This window comes from Nicotiana sylvestris, chromosome 5 (assembly GCF_000393655.2).
Source record: "Nicotiana sylvestris chromosome 5, ASM39365v2, whole genome shotgun sequence".
NCBI classification, from domain to species: domain Eukaryota; kingdom Viridiplantae; phylum Streptophyta; class Magnoliopsida; order Solanales; family Solanaceae; genus Nicotiana; species Nicotiana sylvestris.
In genome coordinates, this window is record NC_091061.1 from 43489148 (window position 1) to 43509243 (window position 20096).

At 38.1% G+C, this 20096-nt stretch overlaps 3 protein-coding genes across 3 annotated transcripts; 1 reads left to right on the forward strand and 2 right to left on the reverse strand.

Moving 5' to 3' along the window:
* Nucleotides 1–3075: 3075 nt before the first annotated feature.
* On the reverse strand, nucleotides 3076–4452 carry LOC138868568 (uncharacterized). The gene is made up of 4 exons (XM_070146125.1): nucleotides 4394–4452; nucleotides 3980–4107; nucleotides 3352–3881; nucleotides 3076–3270 (listed from the first exon to the last, which is right to left on the reverse strand). The coding sequence occupies exons 1-4, from the start codon at nucleotides 4450–4452 to the stop codon at nucleotides 3076–3078; spliced, it is 912 nt and encodes a 303-aa protein (XP_070002226.1).
* Nucleotides 4453–4588: 136 nt separating this feature from the next.
* Nucleotides 4589–7142, reverse strand: LOC138868569 (structural maintenance of chromosomes protein 3-like). Its single transcript, XM_070146126.1, has 6 exons — nucleotides 6981–7142; nucleotides 6475–6699; nucleotides 5905–6256; nucleotides 5283–5824; nucleotides 4976–5134; nucleotides 4589–4894 (listed from the first exon to the last, which is right to left on the reverse strand). The coding sequence occupies exons 1-6, from the start codon at nucleotides 7140–7142 to the stop codon at nucleotides 4589–4591; spliced, it is 1746 nt and encodes a 581-aa protein (XP_070002227.1).
* Nucleotides 7143–9832: 2690 nt separating this feature from the next.
* Nucleotides 9833–13890, forward strand: LOC104212163 (pollen receptor-like kinase 2). Its single transcript, XM_009761369.2, has 3 exons — nucleotides 9833–10747; nucleotides 11514–12134; nucleotides 12973–13890. The coding sequence occupies exons 1-3, from the start codon at nucleotides 10051–10053 to the stop codon at nucleotides 13647–13649; spliced, it is 1995 nt and encodes a 664-aa protein (XP_009759671.1). The 5' UTR covers nucleotides 9833–10050; the 3' UTR covers nucleotides 13650–13890.
* The last annotated feature ends 6206 nt before the right edge of the window (nucleotides 13891–20096 follow it).

Consider the following 20096-nt stretch of genomic DNA (forward strand, 5'->3'; position numbering starts at 1 on the left):
AGCATTCCGGAAGTTAGACCCACACGCATCTTTCACACTAGACACACCAACTGTAGGGACTTTAAGAATGTCCCCAAGCAGACTCACATCAAACACAACGTCCACCTCATTCACCAAGGCACAAATATGGTTGGTATCAACAGGAAAGAGGCTTGCATAAAAGCTTTGAACCTCATCCTCATACACTTTGGGTGCATCCATGTGGAACAGATTCCCCCACTGTTGAAACTCAACCATTTCAAGAACTTGTCTCATACCAACCATATCAGAAATTGATGGGTCAAAACTGCGACCCAACAGAACTTTTTGGTGCCTTAATCGTTCTGAAGCAGAACTGGTTTAACTGCTCATCCTTTTTGCAGAAGCAGGTTCCTTAACATGTTCCATCTTTCTCTTGCCAGACTTCACACCACTTGATTTTGATTTTCCCTTAGACCTTACCAACACATCCTCATCAGAAACTGAGGGTTCACTCACAACATCTTTCACTTTAGAACTGGGGGTTGTAACATTCTCCACTGAAGCAGATTGCTTCTTCTTCTGGGACCTTCTCACTAAGGAACTAGGTTCCTTAGTTGTTTCCTCATCAACTTCCACCACAGGGACAACCTTATCATACATTATTTCATTGCCTTTCACCAATCTCCTCTTTTTCTTCTTACTGCTCTTTCTACTCTTTTAAAGGGTAGAGTCATAGGCTACCTTTGCTTGCAACCTAGTAGTAGGTCGCTTGGTAGAAGTCTCAGGAGCGGACACTACCTTTCTCTTGACTATGAAACCATCAACAGAAATGTTGTCTTGATCCTCCTCATCACCAGACCTCATCTTAGGGACTAGAATGTCCAGAGTCTCAATAGCAAATGGAGGAAGAGATGTAGGAGCAGAACTGGCCTGGGAGTGAGTTTGCTGACCTGTTTCCTTTGGAGAGGGGTCAGGTTCCTCACGAGAGGGCCCAGTAGTTTCTGCTGGTGCAGATCCTTCAACAACCACCATGGCTCCTTCTCCTCCCAAACCCTGTGTCTCGTTCTTCTAAGACATGGAAGCACCAGAAACTATCTTATGTAAGATGCCATCAGCAGATACCACAAAGATGGTCGCTATATTTTCTTCCTCAATAGGCTCCATGGCCACCACAGACTCTAAAGCAACAATGGAGAAAACCTCTACGATCTCAGGACTTTTACCCTATTCTCTATTTTTCCTTTGATCAACGGGAAACTCAAAAGATAGAGAAGAAGGCTCAACAATTTTAGGGGTTTCTGAGATAGTCTCCTCAGAACTAGAAGGAGACAAGAAATCTAGGTTAGGGGAGATTTCAGTAATAAGGATAGGAATGGTTATAGGGGACTCATTGAGGACGGAGGACTCAATGGGTTTATTAGTGTTAGAGACTATTGAGATAGAAATTTCGGAGGTTGTGTAAGCCATTGAAGATATAGAGAGAAAGTTCTTTGGAGAAGTTCTAATGGAGGACTATGGTCTGTGAAGAAAAGAGAGGGTTTTTAAAGATAGAGGATAATTATGAAGAGAGAGATAGGAACCGGTTCTAAAATGGCGGTTGTGCTTGCAGAGTTGCAACGTTTCAGAGGGAGATGGAACGATTTAAAGTGAAAAGATGTGACAGCTGGGTCTGAAAAGGTGGATGACATGGCAGTTGATATTTTTACCTTTTCAAGACGTGTATTAAAGAATGCATAGAATACTAACCTTTGGTACAAGAACCAGGCTCTTGACTTGTCATTGAAAATTCCAATCCTCTTTTATCACCCATGTAATGCATCTACAGCTTCAATAATCATCATGCGTGTTTAACTGCAATGGTATTGATGTGAGTTAGACTTGGCCAGAAAATACTTTAGCTAATTTTACCTAAAGGTGATTTTCATAGCCAACTGATGGGGAATCAGGTTCTCAATTAGGCCTCAATAGCCCCAGCTTCACCCTGTTTCTTTCAAAATATTCCCTACTCAATGCTTTGGTAAAGATATCTACAATTTGTCCTTCTATATTGCAGAACTCCATACAGATCAGCCCTTTCTCCATATTATCTCTCAGAAAATAATGTCTCACATCAATGTGCTTGGTTCATTTGTGTTGAACTGGATTCTTAGTCATGTTGAGTGCTTTGGTGTTATCACTTAGAAAAGGCACACAATCAGTAAATACCCCAAAATCTTTCAATTGTTGCTTAATCCATAGGAGTTAAGCACAGCAGGAGGTTGCAGCTACATATTCTGCTTCAGCTATTGAAAGAGCCACTGAGTTTTGCTTCCTTGTGCCCCAAGAGATGAGACATGATCCTATAAAGTGAGCCATTTTAGAAGTGTTTTTCCTGTACACAAGATAACTTGTATAGTCAGTATCAGCATACCCAATAAGGTTAAAACTATCATCTGAGGGGTAATACAGGACCAGGTCCTGTGTTCCCTTAAGGTATCTCAAATTCTTTTGGCAGCCTTCAAATGAGATTCATTGGGATTTGATTGAAACCTTCCACATAGCCCCACTCTGAAGACAATATCGGGTCTGTTGGCAGTGAGATAGAGAAGAGACCCAATAATGCCTCTATACATTGTTTGATTTACAGGAGATCCAGTTTCATCCATGTCCAGTCGATTAGCCGTAGCAATGGGAGTGTCTATCACTTTTGATACTTCCATATCAAATCTCTTCAACAGCTCATTGATGTATTTATGCTGACAAATGAATGTACCCTGTGTGGACTGCTTCACTTGAAGACCCAAGAAGAAATTCAGCTCCCCCATCATGCTCATTTCAAACTCACTTCCCATGAGTTTTGCAAATTCTTCACACAGAGAATCAGTTGTTGCCCCAAAAATGATATCATCAACATAAACCTGAACAATGAGCAGGTTCCTTCCCCGTTTCTTTAGGAACAAGGTGTTGTCAATTTTCCCTCTTGTAAAACCATTTTCTAAGAGGAACTTTGACAACCTTTCATACCAAGCTCGTGGAACCTGCTTCAACCCATACAATGCTTTGTCCAGTTTAAACACATATTCAGGGTGTTCATGACATTCAAATCCTGGAGGTTGCTTTACATAGACTTCTTCCTTAAGAAATCCATTCAGAAATGCGCTTTTGACATCCATTTTGGAACAAAGTGAATTCCATATGAGATACAAAAGCGATTACGATTCTAATAGCTTCTATGCGAGCAACCGGAGCAACCGTTTTATCATAATCAATCCCTTCATCCTGATTGTAACCTTGAACCACTAGCCTAGCCTTGTTCGTTGTAGTGTTTCCCTGTTCATCAAGCTTATTCCCGAATACCTACCAGGTTCCTATAATGGTTCGATCTGAGGGTCTAGGTACCAGGTGTCATACATTGTTCCTTTTAAACTGATGCAGCTTATCTTGCATGGCTATGATACAATCTGCATCTTTTAAGGTTTCCTCGATATTTTTGGATTCTATTTGAGAAAGAAAGGATGAGAAGGTAAGTGAATTTTTGGCTTTTGATCTGGTTTGCACTCCAGAATCTAGAGGGGTAATTATGTTGTTAAGAGGATGGGAGATTTTGTGTTTCCAGTCGGGCATTTGAGGTTTATTTAGAGACAAGCTGGGTATATCTGATTGGTTCCCTCGTATTCTTCTCTCAAGTACTTGTAGAGTACCCTGCACTGCATCAACCACTCTTTCTTCAACTTTGGTGGTTGTAATTGAGGTACCTGGTTCCCTTGAGAAAGAGGCAGCATTGTCTTCATTTGGCTCCTTTGCTTGGCTCATCATATTTACCTTTCCATTTGTCATGTCAATGACTTCACATAGAACCAGTAAGGGCTCTCCATCTTGATCATCTTTGGTACTTTTCTCATAAGAGGGATAGGACTCGTCAAAGATTACATGAACAATTTCTTCAACACATTGAGTCCGCTTGTTGTATATCTTGTAAGCTCTGCTTTGAGAAGAGTACCCAGAAAAATTCCTTCATCACTCTTGGCATCAAACGTACCAAGTTGATCCTTTCCATTGTTGAGAACATAGCATTTGCACCCAGATGTTCTTAGGTGAGTCAGTTTAGGTTTTCTTCCATTTAACAACTCATAGGTAGTTTTGTTCAGAAGAGATCTGATCATGCACCTGTTCACCAAGTAGCAGGCAATGTTGACAGCTTCAACTCAGAAGTTCTTTGCAATCCCATTATCGATCATCATTGTTCTTGCCATTTCTTCAAGAGTTCTATTCTTCCTTTCTACAACTCCATTTTTTGGGGAGTTCTTGGAGTTTAGAAGTTGTGGGTAATGCCATTTTCATTACAGAACTCATCAAATTTGACATTGTCGAATTCTGTTCCATGATCTGATCTGATACATGCTACTCTAGACTCCATCTTCACCTGGATTTTCTTCACAAAGGCCACAAATACCTCAAAGGTTTCATCTTTTGTTCTGAGAAATAGAGTCCATGTGAATCAGGAGTAGTCATCCACTATCACAAAGATGTATCTTTTTCCTCACATGTTTTGCACTCTCATGAGGCCGCACAAATCCATATGAAGAAGATCGAGTGGCTTTGAGGTGCTGACATCCTTTTTAGGCTTAAAAGAGTACTTCACATACTTTCATCTAGCACAAGCATCACACACTTTCCGCACTTTAAACTTTGACATGGGCAGACAACGGACCAGGTCCTTCTGAATTAGTTTGTTCAAAAGAGAGAAGCTTGTGTGCCCTAATCTTCTGTGCCAGAGTTCAGCATCATCATCAACAGCTTTCAGACAACTCAGATCACCACTTTGTATATACTCGAAATCAGCAACATAGATGTTCTTGTATCTCTTGGCAACAAGTACCACTTCACTAGCTACCACATTAGTAACTGTACAAATCTTGGACAAGAACTCCACCTTGTTTCCTTTATTACAGATCTGAGAGACACTCAAGAGAATGTACTTAAGACCATTGACATATTACACACTCTCAATAGAGTGAGTGAGTGATTTCCCGACTTTTTCAACTCCAAGAATGTACCCCTTTTTCCCATTGTCGAAGGATACACTCCCTTCTTGCAGGGCTTTTAGTGAAAGGAAGTTCATGGTGTTCCCAGTCATGTGCTTTGAACATCCACTATCCATGAACCATTGTTGACTATTTCCTTTTATTGTTCCCTGCACAAGGAAATCAAGAGTTAGTTTTAGGAATCCAAACAAGTTTGGGTCCCTTATAGTAGGCAAGAGGATGAATAAGAGCTCTTTTAGTCCATGCAGGTAATATGCATTTTTTGTGAGTGGCACCTGATCCCTTTTTAGAAGTTACATTTTCAGCAAACACTTTATTTTTCTGAATAGACTGGACCCTGGATTGGCAATTTTCCTTGAAATGCCCATTGTTCCCACAGTAGGTACACAGCCAGTTATCTGGTACAGTAACATACTTGCTATGGGAGTTGTAAGGGGTTTTCTCCCTTTGGAACCCTATTCCCTGCCTGTTTCCACTATTATTAGCATACATGGTAGTGATAGCTTCTGAGGACCAGGTCCACTTTAGGGACTTTTCAAGATCATTTTTTACTCTTTCCAGTTCAGTTTGGAGATGCTTGTTTTTCTTAGTTTCAACACATAGGCTAGTTCTCACAGCCTTCAACTCGTTTTTAAGCCTAATGTGTGCCTCACTAGATATATCTTTTCCTTTTGCAGAATTTCCAGGTTTAGACTCAGTTCCTAGTCCCTCTATTGTTTCCCTTAGGTCTGCAATCACTACTAAGAGATCATCTCTTTCTTCCTTAATCTCAGTCACTCTCTTCACTAAGGCCTCTTTTTCTTTACTGAAGTTCTCAATGGTTTCCTTATAGTCAACCGCTACAACCACTAAGTCATCTCTTTCATGTTCTATGTTAGCAATTTTTTCACTTAAAACTATTTTTCTTTCTCCAACTCACAAATGGTTTCCTTCAGATCAACTACACATACCACCAGATTATCTCTAGTTTGTTCAGATCCTCCTAGTTCTAAGGTCAAGGCATCCTTATCCTCCACTAGACTATGATAGGCATAAATCAATACATTAATTAAAGACATGAGTTTCTTAGGAGAGTAGAATTTCAGATTTCTTTGAACATCCCTGAAATCTACCTCACTGTTGTCATCGTCTTCATCATTATCTGGTTGGGCCATCAAAGCAAATATTGAATCATATTCATTTTCCTCACTTTCAACTGTCATCATGGAGTTGTCACCTACATCATTTTCATCTTCAGACTCACTAGAGGAGTCTCCCCATGCTGCAAGAGCCTGTTTCACCACATTATCAACAGATCTCTTTCTTTTGAATTGCTTGTTAGGAACCAGATTACTCTTGGCTAATTTCTCAGGATTGTAGTTGAGTGTTCTTGCTTCAAGAGAGGACAGTCTTTGATGAAGTGTCCTGGCTTTCCACACTTGTGGTAGAGATCATAGTTCTTTGGTTTGCTGGAGTTGCCTCTTTTAGTTACACCACCATTTCTTCAAACCATCTTTTGAAATCTTTTAGTGAGATAAGCCATATCACTATCTTCTTCACTTGAGTCATTGTTTTCAGCCTTGAGCACCAGGTTCTTCTCTTTCTTTGGCTCTCTTCTTTCACCGTCTTTCTTTATTTTCATCTCATATGTCTTCAGATTTCCAATCAGCTCATCCATGGTTAGAGTTTGTAAATCTTTAGCTTCAGTGATGGCATTCACCTTACCTCCCAAGAGCTAGGTAGAACACTGAGAAACTTCCTTACAAGCTTATTTCTAGGAATAATTTCTCCAAGTGAATGAAGCTCATTTATGATAGATGTGAATCTAGTGTGCATATCTTGTATAGACTCATCATCTTTCATTCTGAAAAACTCATACTCGGTGGTGAGCATGCCAATCTTGGATTATTTAACCTGAGTAGTTCTTTCATGTGCCATTTGCAATGCTTCTCATATTTCCTTGGCAGATTGACAGGCTAAGATTCTATTGTACTCATCAATTCCTATACCACATACCAAGATCTTCTTGGCACGAAAGTTCTTCTCAATAACTTTTCTGTCAATATTGCTATATTCTTTTCTAGTTTTTGGCACCATTGGTCCAGATTCTCTAAGCTTTTTCATAGGGACATGTAGACCATCACAAATGACGTCCCATAACTCTGAGTCTTCTGCCATTATGAAATCATGAATTCTTGTCTTCCACCACCCATAGTAATGCCCATTGAACCTGGGTGATCTATATGTAGATTGACCTTCGTCAAAATTTGGTGGAGCATCCATAAGGATCCTTCCTAGGTGTTAGCCTGATAAGAGGAACCCGCTCTGATACCAATTGATAGTTTATATGAGTCCACCAAACTATAGAGTATCAGGTCCTCTATGAGTTCCTACTAAGAATACTAATAAAACAGTAAGTAAATAAGACATGGAGTTTTACGTGGAAAAATCCCTGCTCAAAGGGATAAAAACAACGACCTACACTGGTAGGATTTCAACTTCACTATGAACAACTTTTAGATTACAACCTATGCATTCTAGTAATTAAACTCTTAATCCCTCACTACTCGTAATACACCTATTACAAGCCATTCTGCAATACACCTATTACAAAAACTTCAACTCATGACTAACTCTAATCACGATACAAACTCAAAGGGTTTATGGTTTTACAAAAGGGTTCCTAAGTAACGCTTCTAGCTAAGCAATTTAGGAATTACAATAAGAACAATAACAAAGTTACAACTCAACTAAGGACAACAAAATACTAGATTTAGGAACTAGTCTGTAGTAGCGTTTTACTTTGTTCTTCAGGCTCTTAAGAATTAAGTTCAACTGTTTGCAGAAGGCTTGAATGCTTGATGTGAATTCTCAAGTGTTCAAGTGATGTTTTGTTATAATGCTCTTGTTAATACACCTTTGATGACATCACTTGAATAATGTAAGCACTTGGCTGGTCAAAGGACAATTGACTACAAAACTGCTGCAATGTGTGCACTGTTTCTGTGGCAGTCACTTTTCAGCTGTGCATAGTTAACTTTCGTACTGCTGTCAGGGAAACAGAAGGGATCAGGTCCTTGTCTTGTTTCTCTATTTTCTACACATGCAGCAGTTCACATTAGCTAGAGTCCTTGCTGGAATCCATTCATTAGCAATGTGTACCAAGTGTGTTAGGTTCCTATCTGGTTCTGACAACAAGTTTGTTAGATCATCAAAACATAAGGCAAAGACATTGAAAACCCATCACATGGTTGTTGAAAATCCAGGTAAGATGATTTTACTGAGAAAGTGGGGTTTTGTAGTTGAATTCTGAGAAATTTTGAAGAAGAATGATTTGTAAAAGTGAAAGGGAAAAGTGATGGGTAGTGAAAAAGTTTATAGGCGGCAAAATTCATATTACCTTGAAAACTGACAAAAATATTTGCCGAATCAAGGAATAACACGTATTCGGTTCATTAAATGCAAGGAGACGTGCGTCCTTTAAAGTGTCAGAAACCATTCAGAAGCTTACCCGCTAAGGAAAGAGGTTTTATCTACTTTTCGGTAACACCAAAGCATTGTCACCAAAAAGTCGGGGTGACTAATGTCAGGTGGATGTTTGACGAGTTGACACGTAGAACTGAAGACATGTATGATATGAGCCAACAAATAGGTTGTACCAGATACAAATATATGACCGGTGTTGAATAAACTCTAAAGGCATTCGAACTGAGAGCGAAGATTTGAAAGGAAGACTTCGGTTGGAAAAGATAATATTTAATGAGTAGTCGTTTAAAAAAATCTTTGTGTTAATGATCAACCGTTATGCAGCCATCAAGAGAGTTTTATTCTCATTAAATGAGAGCTTGATTTGATGATCGTGTCTCCCTGAATAAAGCTATAAATAGGAGGATTTGTATCCATAGTTGGACACGAAATATTATGTACACACAAGCTAAATCCATTCTTATTCTATCAATCTACTTTTTTTTTTGCACTTGATATTGTTCTTACCATCGCTTCTGAAGAAGCTAAGTCTATAAGCAGGCTTGTATTTTTCTTCAGTTATTTTGATAATATTAGTCCTATTCTTTTTTTTTTCCTATATTCTTGGATCAAATTAATTCACGTGTCTATAAGCAACACTACAAAATTAATTGTAATGTTTTACGAGTAAACAATATCATGATTTGCTTCTATATCATGATTTCGTTGCTCTCTTAAGCCAAGGGTCTCTTGGAAACAGCCTCTCTGCCCCTCGAGGTAGGGGTAAGGTCTGCGTACATATTACCCTTCCCAGACCCCACTTGTGGGATTATACTGGGATGATGTTGTTGCTTCTATTGTCTCTAGACACAATCAGAGGTGGATCCAACATTTAAGCTCAATGGGTTCAACCTTTAAATTTATTAGCATTGAACGCATTATATTTTTAAAGCTATAAGTTCATATATATCTACTATTTCTTGCAATTTTACTAGATATTTATACATAAATTTATGCTCCACATCGAAAGTTATGGATTCAATTAAACACATCACCATAATGCTACATACGCCCCTAAACACAATATATATATATATATATATATATATATATATATATATATATATATATATATATATATATATATTCGAGAAGCTGTAAGATAGGAAAAGAAATAAAAGCATAATAATTTTTTGTGCTCATTTAATATTAACTCGAGCTAGTGGCACATATTTGTTAGCATGGCTTGGGCTCGATCTCTAGGTAGAATTTGGAGGCAATGGAGTGTTTGAAATTATATTAGAGTTCAAAGGCAGAGCGTAGTTTTCTGAAACAATGCCAAGACCATAGAAGACATTGTCAACTTGAGCTCCCAACTTCCCATTTGTCCATTTCTCCAACCTCACTCTTATCACCTCTCAAACTCTCTCTCTTTCTCTCTCTCCCCTTTGAGCTTCCCATGCATTCCCATACAATTAATTCCATTCCCTTGAGATAATGTTGAAACCTTTTTTGCATGCCCAGCTTACAGCGTAAGCCATATTATTATTTCTCATTTGTAGCAGCCCTTTGTAAGGGCGCGCACCGATAAGTGTGCGCACCCCTACTCGTAGTCTATGCAATGTCGGCGGCTTACCGTTACAGCAACCACAACCGCCATCATAATTATCAGCACCGCCTTCTCCTCCTCATCCTGTTGCTCGCCGCGGCTGTCGTCTCTGCCTCCTCGGGAAGTTCCGAGGCGGAGATTCTCTTAAGGTTCAGTAAGTCCTTGTCGGAAAATGACGCATTTTCCAATTGGAATCCCAACGTACCACCTTGCGATAAAAAGACCGATAACAACAATTGGGAAAATGTTATTTGTGAAAATGGTTTCGTTTTCGGTTTGAGGTTGGAGAATAAGGGATTAAGTGGTACAATCGATGTGGAAGCTCTTAAGGAATTGGCCAATTTCAGAACCATTAGTCTCATTAACAATAATTTTGAAGGACCTTTGCCAATTATGAGTAAACTTGCGGGATTGAAAACTGCTTATTTTTCAAACAACAAATTCTCTGGCCAAATTGACAATAGTGTTTTTGAAGGGATGCATTGGTTAAAGAAGCTTCATATTGCTAATAATCAATTCACAGGAAAAGTACCCTCCATTTTTGGTCAATTGCCTAAGCTTACGGAATTGAGGCTAGAAAATAACAAATTTGAAGGTCAATTACCTGATTTTAATCAAGAGAGGATTATGGATATGAATTTCTCTAACAATTCTTTTGTGGGTCCAGTTCCTCGTGGCCTTTCTAGTCTCAAAGCTTCATCATTTGAAGGTAATTTTTTTGTTTTTTTGTACGTTGCGAAAACTTACATATACCTGATATTTACCAAACTCACAAAATGTGTGAATGTGTCCGTTAAATAAACTTAAATCATCTAGCTGACTGTGGCTAATTAACATGTAGTCTTACTTTAAAATGAATCTTAAGCTTAAATTATTTTTTTTGATGCAAAGTCAAGGTGTCTGATTTTTTCCTAAGTCCCAATACCGTGACTATCTTGTTCCTTCCTCTGATTTCTTAATTAAACTGCCATAATTGTCATTGCATGCTCCAATGAGAATGAGAAGTAAATGCCATTTAGATTATGGAACTATATTTGGCAATTGTAAGTCCTTATGCTATAGTCGCATGTGCGGAGCTAGGAGGCCAGAAGTGGTTCATATTCGAACCTCTTTTGCCAAAAAATTACAATGTGAATATAAGGCCGAAAAACATTTATGTACTATATTAGATGTTGTATTCTGGTTTATTTGCGTATTTACTTTTTTTTTTTTTTTTTGAATTCCCATTGTGAAAATCTTGTCTTCGGCACCGACTATAGGCATTTATGAATTCTTCCTTTACCACTCTTAAAATGTTAACTAATGCTTGTTTTACATCTCATGATCTTGTACCAACAAATTTCCTCTGATGAGCTAAATTAGAAAATATCCTCATTTTCATCCAAATGATGTTCTAATCAAATTATAATATCTTGGTTAAAGATATATGCGTGAAATTATATTTGATTCTCCTTTTTATTCCTTTAATAAAATAGGTAATGATCTTTGTGATGGGCCATTATCAAAATGCACGAGTGAACCAAAGATTGCTCTTTGGACAATTATATTGGTGGTTATCGCAGTGGCAGCAGCTATAGCTGCAATTATTGTTGTTATCGTCATCCTTCGCCAACGCAAGCAGACGCCTGAAACGGAAGCAAGATCAGTCGCAGCTAATAATTCACCCGGGGGCGCCACTCACCAAAAGGCGCCCTCGGCAGATCTAGATAAGATGGAACAGGGCCAAGTACCGGGTCCTGACCGTTCTCCGGAGGGCGGAAAGAGACCTGAACAAGCTCAGAAAATTCAATTTTTGAAAGACGATACGGAGAAATTTGACTTGCCAGATTTGTTGAAGGCATCAGCTGAAATATTGGGAAGTGGAATATTTGGATCAACTTATAAAGCTGCACTTAGCACTGGACCTGTTATGGTTGTCAAAAGGTTTAGGCAAATGAATAATGTAGGCAAGGAAGATTTCCATGAGCATATGAGAAGGCTGGGCAGATTGAGCCATAAGAACTTGCTTCCTGTTGTCGCTTTCTATTATAGGAAGGAGGAAAAGCTTTTGGTTTCCGAATATGTCAACAATGTCAGCCTTGCAGTTCATCTTCACGGTACGTATGCTTATACTATTGTTTTTGCACTTTCTAAAGATCAATGTTATGATACGTACTTGCGATATGACAAATGATTTAAGAAATCCTCACCTGAACCTCTGGAGTATTGATATATGAGCCTTCATTAGTTGGTCTCCATAAATTTACCTCTAGCATTGCAGGGGCACATTTATAAGGAATATTATAGGGCAGGTGAACTCATGTTCTCTTTGCAAAGTTAGATATTTTATGTACATATTTTTTAAAGTTCGTATAATATTAACTGTTTGCACTTATCACTCCCTAAGAAGGCTAAATGGTGCACCTGGTTGAACGTTGAGTTATTTACTAAGAGAAATACGGATCAATTCCCACAAAATATAATTTTTCCTCCTTTTTTAATAGTGCACCCATGTATTAAAAATTCTAGATTCGCCTATGTAGCTAAGGTAGGTCAGGACATGAATCTATAGAGGAATATTCCAGTCACTTTTTTTAACTGATTCAAGCATATACCAAATTGGCCCTTGTAATATGTTGAATTATATGATCATCTCATCCAAAAAATGAATCTTTTAGACAAATCACACTTTTATTTACGTAATTATAATTACGAATTATCCCTCATATATGATTCTGATTCTTTTTCATTGGCCTTGAACGTGAAAATTCTTTCTTTGATTACGAGGGAATTAAGGTGAGGCTTGAATCAGGATTTTTGGCGCTCTGATATTTTGTTGAATCGTGTGACCATTTCATCTTAAAACTTAAACTTTAAGGGGAAAAAATATTTATTTATTTAATTATATCTTCAACATATATGTACGTGATAGTTGATTTCCTGAATATTTTTCAGGAAATAAATCGCGTGGGCAACCAGGCCTGGATTGGCCAGCTAGGTTAAAAATAGTGAAGGGAGTAGCCAAAGGACTATTATACCTCTACAACGAGCTTCCAAGCTTGACAGCACCCCACGGTCATCTCAAATCCTCCAACGTTCTTCTAAACGAATCCTACGAGCCACTGCTCACAGACTATGCCTTACTACCAGTTGTAAACCTAGAGCATGCTCAAGAACACATGATCGCATACAAATCACCCGAATTCAAGCACAGTGGCCGAATCACACGAAAAACTGACGTATGGACATTCGGAGTTTTAATACTCGAGATCTTAACGGGGAAATTCCCGTCTAATTTCTTGCAACAAGGCAAGGGGAGCGACACGGATTTGGCCACGTGGGTACGTTCAGTTGTTAACGAGGATTCATCGAACGTAGATGTATTCGAAAAGGACATGAGAGGAACAAGGAATTCGGAGGGGGAAATGATGAAGTTATTGAACATAGGATTGAGTTGTTGTGAGCTTGATATGGATAAGAGGTTTGATATGAAAGAAGCAATGGAGAGAATTGAGGAAGTAAAAGAGAGAGAAGGAGATGATGATTTTTACTCTTCTTATGCAAGTGAAGCTGATATGCGATCCTCAAGAGGATTATCTGATGACTTTTCTCAAGTCTCATTGAACATTTGAAGTGTAACGCTAAGGCATTTTAATTTGTTCAACTCATGATCATCATAAAGGGATTGGACTTTATTTTTGTTTGATGCATGATTGGGGGTATAAGGTTGATTTTTTATGGGAGCAAAATAAATAAATTAAAAAAAAAAGTGATAGAAAAAGTACTTCACTGCTTTTTTGTGATTTAATTTAAGCAAGCAAATATGTAAATTATCCTTGATTAATCTAGTTTAGCTAGTTGCTTTTTCATTTCTTTTTTTGGGAAATTTCATCAGGCTTATTATATTTTGGGGTGCTCCGCATAGCCATTTAAAAATTTTTATACTCACAAGAAAACATTGGGGAGGATTTCTCTTTCTAATTATAGCTTGTTTGCTTCATAATGATGACAGAAATCTGCAGAAATTTGACCATTTGGTTAGGAGAAGAGAAACGAAGAGTTGAAAAAATAAGAAGTTACCGCATTGGTTGCAAATCTATACGTGTGATTTGGCATTAATTTTTAAACTTTATCAAAGATTTAAAATACGAGATGGGTCAGGATCAGCTCTAGTAGAGATTGCTCTAGTAATTTTCAATTGAGTCTCTGATTACTGCCACGTGTACTTTACCATTACCATTTTAAGAGCATAGCTTGCATTTAGCCCATCTATGTCGGAAAAGCTACAAAAAAAACAAGAGAAAGGAATTAAGTTATGCAAATGAACATAAACGAGAGGAAGAGTAATGTTTTTCTTTGAGAAATATTTTGTTTTGCATTTCTTTCCACAATCTACTGCAGTTATAAAAGATATGGAAAAAGGCTAAGTTTTAAATTTGAACGCATGGGGTAATATGGGATTCTTTTGAAGTTCACTGGCGGAGTAAGTGATGTCACTACTAGAAATTCGGTAAAAAGCGATCACATATAGCGACCAATGTTGATCGCTTATCTCAATATACCGATCAAAACGCGTCCAAACAGGCTTAGTCGCTATTTTGGTGGTCTTTTTACCTTAGCGATCAAAGTTGGTCGCTAAGGTAAAAGGACCAAATGTTCAGTGTAAACAAAATACCGACCAACTTTGATTGGTATAATATTTTAATAATATAAATTTAGCGACCGACGTTGGTCTGTATATTTAAATTACGATATTTTCATAATTATTATAATTCAAAAATTAGCGACCAACGTTGGTCTATAAATTAAAATATATATTATTTTAAAAAATATATATTTAACAATCTGGATTCATAAGCAATTTTGGTCACTTATTTTTAATTTTTTAATTTTTTTTATACATAAGGGACCAACCTTGGTCACTAATTTCCAGGATTTTTTTTTAATAAAATCTGGGTTCATTAGCGACCAACCTTGGTCGCCAATTTTTTATTTTTAATTTTTTTAAGATATAAGCGACCAACCTTGGTCGCTAATTGCCAGAATTTTTTTTTTTTTAATAGGTAAGCGACCAACTTTGGTCGCTTTTCTGGGTAATAATTTTGGCATAAAATGCCTGTTTTGGCAGCTACACCACCTGCCAGCATACCAAAATCCCTAAATAACAATATAATTCAATTCATAAACTACAATTTCAATACCAAAATCTCCACAACAACAACAACATAACAACAAACAACAACAACAACAACAACAACAACAACACAACAACAACACAATTCAAAAAACACATTAAAACCAACAAATTAAAGTTCAATAGAACTAACAAATTAAACTAACAAAACTAAGTTAACACTTATTACAACTAGTTCAAAACCGGTTCTATTTGTATAGTTCAAAGTATATAAAATTCAAGGAGTGTTTTGTACAACATCATTATCATCATCGTCTGATGAATTTTCATGAACAAGACGGTATAGAGAAGGGTCTACTTGTCGAGAACGGGAAGAACGATCACGGGGAGGACGGGAGGAACAAGCACGGGGAGGATAGAAGGAACTCTCACGTTCAAGTTGAGCCACTAGAGATGACTCACGAGATCGGGGAATCGGAAAAGCTCCAGAAGCTATGAGAGTTTTGAGCTGAGCTTGCATGCCAAGGTACTGAGCTTGCATGCCAATGTAGTGAGCATCTCTAAGCTTTTCTCTTTCCTTGGCCGCTTCTGGCTCGGATGTGAGCTTTGTCACAGTCTCCCGCATATTGGAGAGGCTCTCCCCATCAAATTGCTCGCCTTGCGAGGAAGTCCCTATTCCTTGCATTCCACACTTATACCGATGGAATTTCTTAGTAGGAAACTCGTATACCTTCCCCCATTTTGGACCGCCAGCAGCCTCCATCCATATTCTTTCAGCATCATCGTCCGAAGGTTGGATTGGCTCGCCTGATTCATTAGGTGACTGACTGCATATGAATTCCTCCATGTCAGCTATGAAGCGACCCTATAAGAAAAATTACATTGAATTAGTATTTCAAAATTTATATAAAAGTAAATCAAAATACTTAATGAAAAGTGAAAACTTACATGTATAGTCGAGGCTCGGCCCTCGACCCACCTTTCTTGATCCGCCTCTTTCTTCTTCTTTACAATATGAGTCTCCTTGAATAGCTCATCTTGGCTCATTGGACGCCCCAACTTCTTTTCCTGAAAACTTATAAATTTTAGTTAGTAAACAGAATAGATATACTTTGAAAATTAAAATAAATTAAGCAATTACGTACTAATCTTCTTTTTATTGTCCCTAGGCTGATCGCACCTCCAGTGTGCAAGGAGTCTCCCTTCTCAGATGCGCGAGCTTTCTTTCCTTTGTCGTTTTTCTCTAAGAACTTTGCGGTAAGCCATTGCCGTTGCAAATCCTCCCATAAATTTTGAAGCAACCAGTCAGGCTTCTGGTTCAACTTTCTAGCTTTGGAGAAACTATGCGACAACCACTTGCGAGCTTTGTGATGAAAATTTGCAACCACTTCCGCGGTATAGCGGTGTTCCCATACACACTTGCTCTGTATTTCAAAGTTAAATATTATATGGAAATATCATAAATATAAATAATTATACTGTTTAAAAGAACATTTATACCTTAAATTGATTGAAAATTTGCTCCTTCAGCGAGAATGATAATTCACTCCAAGTCGTATAAGGGCCATCATAAAGCTTTCTAGTAGCTTTGGTGATTATCCTCGTAGTAATATTACTCAGGATGAACCTGCAATTTAACCAAAAAAACACATTAATATCTTAGTACAAATTGTACAAAAACAATAAACATAAAAATAACAAATAACTCTTACCCATCACCCTCAGAGACTATGATGATCCTACCATATTGATCATAATGCACCTCCTCGTCATCATCAGCATCACCTCCGAAGCATGTATATCAGAGGCATGTGTGGAAGGTGTAGGGGGGTCAGAGCTACTATCTCGCAGGCGAAGGCCTGAAATAGATGGAGTCACTGATGAAGATGGTTGTGATCCCTGTGACTGCGACATAGCTGGATGGACCGCAAGTGGCTTTGATACTGATGGTTGTGACACAGATGGATGTGATCCATGTGGATGTGACATGGATGGATGTGATCCATGTGATGCAGATGGCTGCGATCCACGTGGTCGTGAGGCAGCCAGACTGTATGCCGGACGTATAGTCCTATGGCCTTGTGATGAAAGACCTGGTGTCTGCATGAAGGTGTAGAGCTCGTGATGCTGTGGTAGCTCAGAATAGCCTTGGGTGGAGGATAAGACATATGCATAGGCATCTCTGAAGAGGGTGGAAAAGATGGAGTATTATCTTCTACCCTCCTCTTTCCCTTCCTAGCCTTTTCTCGACCCCGAGAACTAGTGAGTCATTGTTACCTCGGCCCTTGCCTGTCATCTGCATAATATAATATATATTTAGATTGAAACATATAAGAAACTAGCTATAAAATGAGAGTTATTAAAGAAACCAACTTTTTAAAGCTCATCGATGTATTGTTCTGCGTCCGAGAATTCTTCTTCCTCACTAGTTTGAGCTTGATCAATTGATTCTTCTTCCTCATTTTCTAATTGTTACTTCATTTATATCAACTTCTTCCAATATGTGTTCAGGATGTTTCAAATCATTTTTTAAAAGTTCGTCCACTACTTGGTGAACATTGAAGATACCGTTTTGATATACAACATCTAACACATTCTCGACTTCCACCCTACCTACAGGCTTTGTCACGATCCAAAATCTTCTAAGGGTCATGATGGCGTCGGACACCACTGTCAGGCAAGCCAACCATAAATACTTAATTTAAGTCTTATTTTAATAATTTTGAAAACTGTAATTTTCCTTCAATTCAACTAGTAAAAGATAATCTTTATAAAATAAATAAAAGAATGTTTAGAAGTAAATACAAAATACCTCATAATCATCCCAGAACCCGGTGTCACAAGTGCATGAGCGGTTTCTAGAAAATAAGGTAATACAACAACTGTCTGAAATACAATTTGGATAGAAAAAGAAAATACAGTACAATACTCTGAAGGAGACTCTGCTGGTTGCGGGTCGTCTCGAGAGATGCAGCTCACCTAAGTCTCCGTATCAACCATACCGTTGCGCCCAACGGGGCCACTAGACATACATATGCATGTGCAACAAAAATGCACGGCAAGTATAGTATGAGTACAAAAACAACGTGTACCCAGTAAGTATCCTGTGTAACCTCGAAGAAGTAGTGACGAGAGGTCGACTTCGACACTTACTAGTGGTCCAATAATAATATTTTAAGAATGTGAATAATTATGGTTTTTATAGGGCAAATGTAAACTAATAAATCCAAAAAATTCCTTTTTAATAATAATAGATTTCCAAATATTTATATTTCATCATTTTTATCAATTTATCTCAGGCCAAGGAAGGCAAATATTAACATCCATAATTCTCAAGGCAAGCAATACAAGTATGCGCAAATCATGCCGAGGTCGTACAGCCCGATCCAACAATTATTTAAATTGTGCACTGCCAGAAGGTCGAATGGCACGAACCATAGATGCATTTATTACCCCGCTCGCGAATCATACATTCGATACAGTCAAATATAAATAAATAATTACCCTGCTCACGAATCATACATGCGACACAGGTACACATAGAAACACACATTCAAACAGTCGATCAAGACTTCATCACGAAAACAATTATTCAAAGAAAAGACAATTCTCTTTTAACGATTTAAGAAAAATGAAGTTTAACCTTTTTAGAAATTCATTTACTAATTCGATATGATTTAAGCAACTTAAGTTGTCAATAAGATTACAAATATTTCAGGTATAACATGCTTTTGGGTCCTAGACTATCCGGACTTAAACATAATAGTAGCTACGCACGGACTCTCGTCACCTCGTGCATACGTAGACCCCACAAATAGAAGCACATAACCAGTTATATCACCTATGGTGACAATTCTCTCTTACAAGGTTAGAAAGGAGACTTACCTCGCTCCGAAGTACCAAAACCGGCATTCCACGCCCTTCTGAAGACTCAAATCGATGCACAATGCTCCAAAACTAGCCAAAAATTATGTAAACCCATTAATATATGCTCAAACACTCATAACAATTCAATTTATATCAATTCCCAACTCTGCTCGAAAAGTCAATAAAAATTACCCTCGGGACCACGTGCCCGGATTCCGAAAATTATAGAAATTAAATATTACCCATAACTAATATGGTCTATATCCAGAAATTCATCCAATTTCGTCCATGAATCGACCCTCAAATCAAGGATTTACCACTTTTCAACTTTGTGGCTCAAAATCCCAATTTCTACAATCCAAACACGGATAAAAATAGAAACTGTGACGACCCGGCCGGTCGTCTCATGAGTTATCGCTCCGTTTTCCCCCATTTTAGCTTCTTTATGTATCGGTATCCGTATTTTTGTGGTATCGGGTTGGTCGGATCGAGTCCGGAATGAGTTTGGTAAGTTTGAGACACTTAGTCTCTTTTAAGAAGGCTTAAGTTGGAAAAGTCAATCGGATGTTGGCTTATGTGTTAGAAGACTCGGAAGTGAGTTCTGATGGTTCGGTTAGCTCCGGAAGGTGATTTGTGACTTAGGAACGTAATCGGAATGGGTTTTGGAGGTCCGGAGTAGAATTAGGCTTGAATTGGCGAAGTCGATATTTTGGTGATTTTCGATTGGCAGACGAGATTTTGAGATAGGGGTTGGAATGGAATTCTGAGAGTTGCAGTAGCTTCGTTGTGTCATTTGGGATGTTTGTGTAAAATTTTAGGTCATTCGGACATGGTTTGGTTGGGTTTTTTATCAAAAGAGTATTTCGGAGGATTTTAGAAACTTAGGCTTGAATCCGATGTGTTTTGGGTGATTTGATGTTGTTTGAGGTGTTTTGATGATTGGAACAAGTTTGAATAAGGTATTGGGTTATGTGTGTGCTTTTGTTTGAGGTCCCGGGGGGCCTCGAGGTGATTTCGGATGGTTAACGGAAAGATTTGAAACTTGGGAGATTGTAGAAAATTTGCTGCTTCTGGTGTT